Here is a 9,951-nt window from a genome sequence, read left to right as displayed (position 1 = left end):
AAACCCTGAAGATAAATGGTTAGGAGACCAATTTGGATGTAGGAAATGGTTAGGAGATCAATCTGGGTGTAGTGACATTCAGGTAAACTCGAGAAAGAAATGGTTAAGAGACCGATTCGAGTGTGGAAAATGTTCATTTAAGTCGATTACCTTTTCTTAAAGATTAAAGGCTCGGTTGAGACCTATTTTCTTGAGGGAAAAAACGAACAGGTCAACAGTATTAAAATATAAAAAAAACACCGGGGTCTTTACCATTAAGACACTTCGACCAGGACTGGTTATAACCGGTTAAGAACACAATTATAACCATTTAAGCATCAATAAAATCACAAAGTACACAACCCAACCATCATGAAAAAATAATCCAAATCTAAGTAAGTATCAAAAACAAGAAACACAAATTTATGTCAAAAACCATCTGCTAGAAAACAATGTCTTACCAAAGGGTCAATATGTTTGCAACTAAATAGATGTATCATAAATGTGTAACCAAAGGGTCCTTTTTCTTGGCTTAATGTGATGAAAACTAATAGAAGCAAAAGGAGGATTAAAATTAATACTGTCCCGATTAATCCGTGCACTTTTTCGGCTGCAAAGCTCTCTAAAAAAACCCGCATCAGATGATAATCCAGCCAAGATCGATCACCATAGAAAACCAGCTACCCGCTATACGACCACCAGCATACATACATCATCTATACATGCTTCATAGCTCATTAAGGCACCGATAGCTTATTTACTGGAAACCGCAAAATGTGGGCTTAGTAATGCTAACAACTATTTCGGCATAAGGAACTTGATCAAATAGGAGATGAATAGGCTTCTATAAGGCTAACCTCCCCATTGGCTAGCTTTGAAGAATCGGTCGATTGGGGGGCTTCTTTGTGGTCATCGTCTTCTATTGGGTCTGAAATGGCATCTTCTGTTGCAAATTCTTCCAGTTTGAGTTTCTGTATGGAGATTTCTTCCACTGAAATGTTGGTTGTTTCACGTGGAGACTGAGAGGTGGAGTCTGCTGAAAAATCGGCTGATTGAACCCATTTTCTCCACTCAGTACGTCTCCTTACTTTGTCACCCTGAAACAATAAGCGTTGTTGTGTAATTACTGAGATGAGGGACATTTATATCTCAAATGACGGCAGCTAAGAAACTGCAAGTTCCAGTTTCCGTGGTTCTGCCACGGTTTAGTATAATTCTGAAACGTTTTACATAACTAATTATAAATGCAGAACAGATAACTGTATATAATCTGCTGAATATTCCAGGTCTCATACAGCCAGAAACCGACCGTCAAGCAAGAGATGGGAAATACCCTTTTACAGCATACGAGATATGCATTATCAAGATCAATGGCATATGATTCAAACCGGTAACGAAAGGTACCTGAATTTCAACGGAATTTGAATCTCTCAAAGAATTCAAAATGATTTGGACATCAGTTGTCAAGTTCTGAACCTGAAAAATCATGCCATAAAGCAAAATTAGCTTTTGCATCGACACCAGTAATACAATAAAGAGAGCTGATCCATAAATTGACACTCAAGTGAACTCTAGAAAAACTAAAAAATTGTACAGAAATGCCACTAAACTACAAAATGATGCCCAAAAAAACTGGAAAAAAGCTGCTAACAGTTGTTAACTATTTGAGGAGAGAACAGTAACTGAAGCACATAGAATTGACTACAGTTATCTGAGCAAGAACTACTTTATAATGCCTAATGCTGTCCAATAGTGTTCCGTTAGATAGGAACAGATTTGATAAATACTGATAACTCTCGGATAGAGTATTAGAACGGGAAGATCCGTTAGATAATGAACTAGTAGAAGATATTATTTCTTGAAACTGCGAGAGCATCTCCAATGGAGGCTTTTATAAGAACCCACTTTTTGTACTCTTGCATGCCACGTCATTTCCACCTCACCAAATTAAGAACCTGCATAAAACTTCACAATGGTAGTTCTTATAAGAACCCATTTTGTGGGTTCCATGTAGTTTTTCAACATCAATAATAATTATGAAGTCAATAAAATATATAAAAAAATAACAAAGATGCCACTTCACACCAATTTCAAGGTAAGAACCATGGTTCTTGTACAAGAACTCGAAGAATATGAGGTTTTTAAAAGAACTCTCTCCAATGGTGGTTCTTCTAAGAACCCACACTTTTTGCTTATAAGAACCTTGCATTGGAGATGCTCTTAGTAAGTATCGTCCTATTCTAAAGGAAAAGGATAGCTATTGAATCCCATAACATGCCTCACTGAAAATTCAAATGCCTATGTTTCACTCGACCGCTATTTAGCACAGGTGGACCGTGCAAATGGTTCACATGGCAACTTGCAGCAGTAATGCTCTTTTCATACCTGACAGGCTGACGCTACAACATATTAATATGTGCTTTTCCAAAGCTCTAGATGGCATAAGGCCTACCATACTACAACTTACAAACCACTTACCACTGTTCACGCCTACTCACTTCTTTATGTGTATCTATTATATGTACGTGTACGGGAACATAATATTTGTAAAATCCAACACAACAGTGCCTACAGAAGTTGCCCCACAAGCAGGCCTCCTTGATACACAGTACCCCCTACATATTTTCATATGGTAGCATAATGAAATAACATAGAGGTTATATAATTACAGTTCTACAAATGTCACTAAGCAACCTTACATGTCAAGCAACAATACTGCACCGATACCCCATTGCAAAAACATTTTGCCAAATACGAATTCATTTATTTATGAATCCAAGGAGTCATAAATATTAGAAAAACATAAAAAACACTTCCGGTAAGCAAGCAGAAAGAACTAGAATAGATAAGCAAACAAAACTTGAGAAAGCATTGTGGCAATATGATGGGTATTGATTTATATTTAAATACTGCAAGAGAAAAGAGAGCTGGGATAGATATAACATTGTTGGTTGCATTCATATTTGACTTGAGAAAACAACCATTGCAGATGATACATACTAATGGGATGACAATATCCTAACACTCACCATTTGTTCTTCTAATAAAGAAGACATAACACAGCTTTACAGACCATGGATAGAAGAAAGAGATATTAATAACCATATCCAAGATTACTAGCAAAAGGCAACCATTCCCCTAGTCCTAGTTCTGCAAGGGAAACTTAGTATGTCAATGATAAATCAACAGCCATGTATTGTTGTAACACAATATCCCCCAAAGTAATGTGTTGGGGTCGTTCGACATGTTAAATAGCAATGGAAGCTAAAGTGAACATCAAGATAAAAATGCGGATAAGGAACAAATATGGAGTTGAAAAGCTAATTGAATTTTTAACTGCAAGTGGAGACCAGAATTTTGAGATCTGTGATCCTTAACTCTTCAGTCTTAGATGAAAATACCCAAAAAAGAAAGCAAACCTAAAATACTTCAGTAGACAAAATGAAAGACACTAGATAAGTGACAAACTTCCCCAACATGTGAGTGTCTTACCAACATCTTATATGTTTCACCATGATGACTCGGGTTTGTGTTACCTTTCTTAAAAATTCATTTGTAAGTACTTTGCCGGAATGTTCTATTACTAAATACTTTGTGGCGGATTTAAAGTGATGTATAACTGGTATTGTTTCATTAGAAGATGACAATGCAATGTAGAGATTCAATTACTTCATTGTATCAATACTAATTAGAGATGATCTCAAATCTCAATTCCCCCCTTTCTGGTGGGAGGGAAGACCACTCACTAGCCTCCGGATTTGTGGTGACTTAGATGACATTGCAATGTAGCTTTTGAACATTGAACAACTTGCAGAGTCTCTCCACAACAGTTAGCAGAGAATAATTAACAGTTAGATGGAGCATACAATACATAGAAACATACCAGGCAACTAATAAGATCTGAGTACAACATATATGAAACATATCAGGAAACTCATAAGACCTGAGTACATCAACAGCGAAAGTCACCAAAATAAGAGCTCAAGTGCATGAAAAAAAAAAGATATACACGGGTACAATATAAAAAGATGGGGATTGGGAAACAGGGATCAATACTTTTTAAGTGTGATATGACAGCATAAGACCGAAATTTCAAAATATCATATAGGAAGTTAATATAAGAACCTATGAGTTAACTGAATGAATGCTCAAACATAGCATAAGGACAAAGGAAGCAAGCATGCCTGAATAACTTCTATGACAAATGTTGATGTCAATTAGGATTTTTCTTTTAAAATCATACATTTTCAAGGAACAGAAAAAACTACACAGATTAAGAAAAGGATTGTCATCATGAGCATGTGGTAGTTTTCAGCTCTTACAATCATGGGCTGTGCTATCTGTCTTCCTCTAGAATCTATGGATCTTAAGTTAACAAAGGTGCAAAATGCAAATCCGTATAAAATAAAAACAGGACAAAGAACCAAGATTAGGTTTAGGAGGTAAACTTGCAAGAAAAAATAATTCTGAGATGAACAGTTCCTATGATTAATCCACAGATGAAGAATGGTATATAAACTAAATAAAACATTACAGAAACTAAGAGATGATTAATCCACAGATGAAAAATGGTATAAGCAAACCCTTCCTGAAGCAGAAAAATAAAAGTAAATAACATGCAAAAACATTGTCACTAGGATCCTTCACATAGCACTATAGCAGCATCCAAGAATATTGAAATTTGCTCATTGATCATAAATCTCACGGACCTTTGTTCAACCTATCTTTCCTCTCATATTCTATGGGATTCTTGATTTCTCATCACAACATTATGCTGAGTTTTAAGTTCAAGAAAGAAAAATAATCACAGAGAACGGTTCATTTTGAAAAAGCATCTTCGCATGTATTGGTCATAGTAGGATATGATGAAACCAGTATGATCATCTCCATTGATCTTTCCCGTATTTGAATATTCTTCAAAATTTCAATAACTCAAAATATAATTTTTAACCTCAAAGGTCCAAGAACTTCTTCAGTTCCCTGTTTCCTCCGTGCAAAAATCAGCTATTGGGATGGGATCACCATGCATTTGGAAAGTGAAACACCTCAAATTCAATAAACAGTACCCTGTACCTTATCTCAAATAATGAATGCAAAGCATGCACAATAGTCTTCCAGAAACTCCTCACAGAGCATAAATGGTGCATTATTAATGAGCTGCATACAAGATGGAAACAAGAAATGGAAAAGACTAAGTTCCAACTTAATCGAAGATCAAGAAACCGTCACTTACTCGTCTAAATCCAGCTATTAAAGCTATAGGTACCCAACCCTCCTCATCCATGTTTGACCTCAAAAAGTTGTCTTTAACCAAATTAGCATCACTGTGGTAAACAAAAAAATTTGCACAGCATCCAAGTTTGCACAAGAAACAATGAAAAGGTCAAAAACATAAAGTAAGAACAATTAAAGGGCAAAAATAAATTAACCAGGTTGTAGTACCTGAAATAATATTCTATCTGATTAAGTATGAAGTCGTGCAAAGGAGGATCCATAACCGGGATAAACATAGGGGGTGGAGCTGCTTGAGGGAGAAGAGGTGTGCTTCTGTATGGCTCTGGAGGTAGAGTAGGAACATATAGAAAAGGTGCAGCCATCTCTGCAGAAGTTGAAGGAGATTGAGTTCCAACATTTTTCCAACCAACATAGAGGAGAAGATCGCTTACATAGGAACTTACCATAACCCATAGGCGTTCCATAAGGTCTTATGGGCTGTGCCGGAATATAAGGAGGACCTGGGTGAGGTTGACGAAAGTAACCCCTGGGAGGTGGAGGACCTATTTGCTGTGGTACATGAACATCTCTACCAGCGGGACTTCGAGTTCCATGCCAATCACGATCATGATGCTCATTCCTGCCTCCATATCCATTATTATGGACTCCCCCGTCTCTACGGGGGCGGGGACCAAAGTTATTCCTTCGGGATGGAGTTCGGTTGGAAGAGTGATCATGCACAACACCCATTGGTCTAGGGTTCCAGCTATTGCCCTTAAGTGGAGGTTGATCTCTTATGGGGGAGTCCAACACAGCTGGTACATAATTACAATATGTCATGTCGAAAAGTGGAAATGGCGGAGGTAGTGGCGGTGGAGGAGGAGGTGGAGGCCGATTGTAGCCTGCAGATGCACCCCCAGCACTTCCACCTCGTTTCATTGATCGTTGTCGGAAAGGGTGGTTGTTGGTTGTATTAGAATGATTGTTTGCATTACTTTTGGCTGGTTTTTGTTGTGTTTGTGAAATTACAGGTGCCTGTTAAGAACAGTAAACATGTAAGATTATGAGATATATATATATATACACACACACACAACAGCAACAACAGTGCATATAAATTTTCGGTTCTTGTACTGAATTTCAAACGATGGATATAAAACTGCAAAATCCTAAATATAATTGTCAAGATATATGGCTGAATATCTTTAATGGATAAGAAAGAGAAAATCTGCTACAAAAATCAATTATCATTATACATAAAACAAAGTGTAAGAGTGAACCTCGAAAACAGTAACCAATCCATCAGAGGTGGGTTTAGATGATGATTCTGACGACAATGATTTCAGAACAGGACGAGTCGACTCAGATAGAGCAGGCCAAGAAGCAGCACCCATCACAGGAGTAGTAGTACCTTCCACAACACCATTTGCCGAGGGTTTGTTCCAAGCTGACTTCTTTTCACCACCGCCATTACCACAATGACTACCCTCAGAGCCATCCGGTTGCGCAGCCGCCGCCACTACCACCGACGCCGGCTCAAATACCATCAACTGATCAGAAAACACAGAATGTTGCTCGGAAGCCCGCGGCGATCGTGGAATAACTGATTCCGACTCACCACCACCGCGAACCACTTGAGCCCACGCAGACGGTAAATTTCTCCGTCGGGAAGGACTGTTAATACCACCTTCGCCGGAGTGGGTAACCATGGTAGTAGATGAATCCGCCGTCATAGATTTCTATGTTAGGGCAAACAAAATTAATCTCCCAAGCAATGTCGTACAGTTTGATCCAGTATTTAGACGATAAACATCATCAATTGTATAAATTTGAACACAATAAAACCTAAAATTGTAATGGATGAATGCAGAATCGACGGTAGATCATTTAGGGTTTGTGATGGTGAGTGATCGGGCCGTCGTCGACGACAACGGGTGCCAAATGGTCACTGTATACGTGAAGGCAAATGAACCGGAAGCGCGAAGAGAAGGGTTTCTCGCGTCACTTGCTGTTTATACCCGGCCCAATTATGTCCTTAATTTGGGCCTACTATTTTTTCATTATTATTAAATTTATCGTATTTCTTAAAATTATTTTTTTAAAGGGTGTCACAGCTATGTTTAGGGGCTGTTTGGCAATTGCTGAATGGTTTGTTGCAGAATGATTAAGTGGTCAGAATGATTAAGAGGCTCTCATAATATAGTGCAAAATGAAATATAATTGTTTGGTAATTGTCTACAATGAAATTAAGGCTTTTAATGGTTAAGGGAGTTCCAGGATACAAAACCATTCAGATGATTTTAGAATCATTAAGAGACAGACTTTTTTTTGTCAAACAAGATTCATCTCTTAACGGTTCATAGGTTGCTTCTTAATGAAACTATTAAGAGGTAAACAAACAACCTCTTAGCCTAATCCTAAAGCGCTAGCGCACCCCTCTCTCTAAAGGGGCGTAAGCACTTTACTCGCTAAGGGGATGGGATTTATTCACTTGCATTCCTGCCAACACTACAAAAAACTCTGGTCTTAACTCCCCTATTACTGTTGTGCAGCCTTTCCTTAGGTTCATAGAGTCGGATTTCCCGTTTACCCACAACTGGGGATCCGCCCCCACTAGGCAGGCGGATAAACTCAGTAACTACAATGTTATGTATGTCAAAAATTGAAATTTTACTGTAACTATTTTCCAAATGTATTGCTGATTTTGTAACAGTTTCCAGATTTTTTTACTGGGTTTTAATAATGATTTTTGAAGTTAAATAAATATAAAGAAATTGAAAAATAAGTAAGAAGTCGATTACTATTATATGTACATGACACTTGAGATAATTAATGTTGTGGGAGAATAATCGTGTGAGAATGAAAATTAAAGTGAGAAGCGTAAGAAAATATATGAATTATGGATCATCTTTAATCTCAAATACACTTTTTAGTTCATCAAAACAACATCGTATACAGTCATCTACCCGGTAACTGTTAACCGGGTAAGAGTCGTTATCTTCACTTATTATATAAGACTCTCGGTCTTTGACATCACTCGTATCAGATAAGATTCAAAAACTTTTTTATGTTCTCCAGTAGAATAACGTGACTTGACAAATGCTTAACAGGTAACTGTCAGGGGTTGTTTGTTCATCTCTTAGTAGTTCAATCAAGAGACAACCTCTGAATCGTTGATAGATTAATCTTGTTTGCCAAAAAAAAAAATTGTCTCTTAATATTTCTAAAACCCTCTGAATAATTTTGTATCTTGAGTTTCTTTAACCATTCAACGTCCTAATTTCATGGTAAACAATTACCTAACAATTATATTTCATTTTGCACTATATCATAAGAATCTCTTTAATCATTCTAACCACTTAACCATTTAGCATCAAACCATTCAGCAACTGTCAAACAGTCCCTTAGTAAATTACCCATTTCATGTTGTAATTTATTTGATTTATATAATGACTAGTTAAATATTTATTATTATTTCTTTCTTGGCGTGATAGTAGTTATTAGTTTTAAACCATAAGGATGGTGTCTGATTGGTTTGAGCTTGGGTTCTAAAGATTAAAAGTGCCTGAAAATCTCAGGTTCAAATCCAATGAGGAATAAAAATCCCTTTGTGGCCATAGCAGTTCAAGTGCGGTGACTTCAGACTACCCACAAAACAAGTGGTCGTCCTAAAATTAATCGGCTCACATAACGGATTAAATATTCAGGTTAATAATACTGTCCAATCCTATCTCTTATCATAAATAGGTCTAATTAATTAGTTGTTGTTTTGGAGTCTAATTTGACTTTTTGTTTGGATAATGTTTGTTATGGTTAAGGTTTTGATATATTAATCAATGAATTTTATAATAAATATTCAGTTTTAATCAGTCAATCTTTTCATTTAAAAAGAGATAGTGTTCGGTCAATTGGTTTTGTCAAACGTCAGATTGATTTGATCAGTTATAATTTAACAGAAGTTTGACATCGAGCTTAAAATTAAACTGGTTAAGTGTTACAGTCATAACATGAAAATAGCTGGAGACGTAGGTTGCGAAAAACATTTACTCTTAATACCTTAATAGGCGTATCTGTGAAAAGTTTTTGTAGGGTTTCATAATAAATCAGTAACCTTTGATAAACGCATTTGGTTTTGTCAAACGTTAAATTGATTTGATTAGTTATAACCAGAAGGGTATTTGCACAATGCAGCGAGATATATTTCAATTTTAATGTTTCGTTTTACTTTGTCTCTGTAAATGTTATAATATAGTTTATGTGGTTTTGAGAAAGAGATAATGTTTTTATTTTCGAATAAAATATAAATTTGAAAATATCATAAATTTCAAAAATAAATATATCGATACTAGTATCAAATTAATTATTTAAAGGTTTTTATTTTTTTACGTAATTTTTTTAATTTAATTTTTTTATTATAATTTAATTTAAATTTAATAACAAAGTAATTTATTTTTGATTTGATAATATATTTTTTATAAAGATAATAATTAAGTATTATGTTAGAACTCAATTATTATTCTAATTATATTTTAGATTTTTTATATTTAAAATAAAAATTTTATCTTGTATTTGATTATATCTATCTGCATTTAGTTACACGAATCCAAAATGGAGCTTTAATAAGTTGTGCTTACGCACACTTTATTTGTAGTATTGAATTTTAAGTAATATGCATCAATAAATAATATTTAATGCATAATCTTAAATCTAAATGATTGACTGGTCTTTTAGGGTAAAGCCTATCAGTTTATTTATAAT

The 9,951-nt window shown here is 35.7% G+C and overlaps 1 protein-coding gene across 5 annotated transcripts; it reads right to left on the bottom strand.

The window, feature by feature from the left end:
- Positions 1 to 401: 401 nt before the first annotated feature.
- LOC112508476 (la-related protein 1C-like) lies at positions 402 to 7,125 on the bottom strand. 5 transcript variants are annotated; one of them, XM_025113094.1, is made up of 7 exons: positions 6,474 to 7,125; positions 5,658 to 6,228; positions 5,422 to 5,578; positions 5,213 to 5,303; positions 1,384 to 1,455; positions 837 to 1,076; positions 531 to 739 (listed from the first exon to the last, which is right to left on the bottom strand). In XM_025113094.1, the coding sequence occupies exons 1-7, from the start codon at positions 6,924 to 6,926 to the stop codon at positions 737 to 739; spliced, it is 1,587 nt and encodes a 528-aa protein (XP_024968862.1). In that variant the 5' UTR covers positions 6,927 to 7,125; the 3' UTR covers positions 531 to 736. The 5 variants fall into 5 exon arrangements, with proteins under 5 accessions (XP_024968861.1, XP_024968862.1, XP_024968864.1 ...); XM_025113093.1 differs by having other exon boundaries at positions 402 to 1,076; XM_025113096.1 differs by lacking the exons at positions 531 to 739; positions 837 to 1,076; positions 1,384 to 1,455 and adding an exon at positions 3,926 to 5,136.
- Between the last annotated feature and the right edge of the window lie 2,826 nt (positions 7,126 to 9,951).

The sequence above is a fragment of the Cynara cardunculus genome, assembly GCF_001531365.2.
Source record: "Cynara cardunculus var. scolymus isolate 2C chromosome LG 3, CcrdV1, whole genome shotgun sequence".
Lineage (NCBI taxonomy): Eukaryota > Viridiplantae > Streptophyta > Magnoliopsida > Asterales > Asteraceae > Cynara > Cynara cardunculus.
The sequence above is the reverse complement of the archived record's forward strand: the minus strand, read 5'-3'. Positions and strand labels throughout refer to the sequence as shown.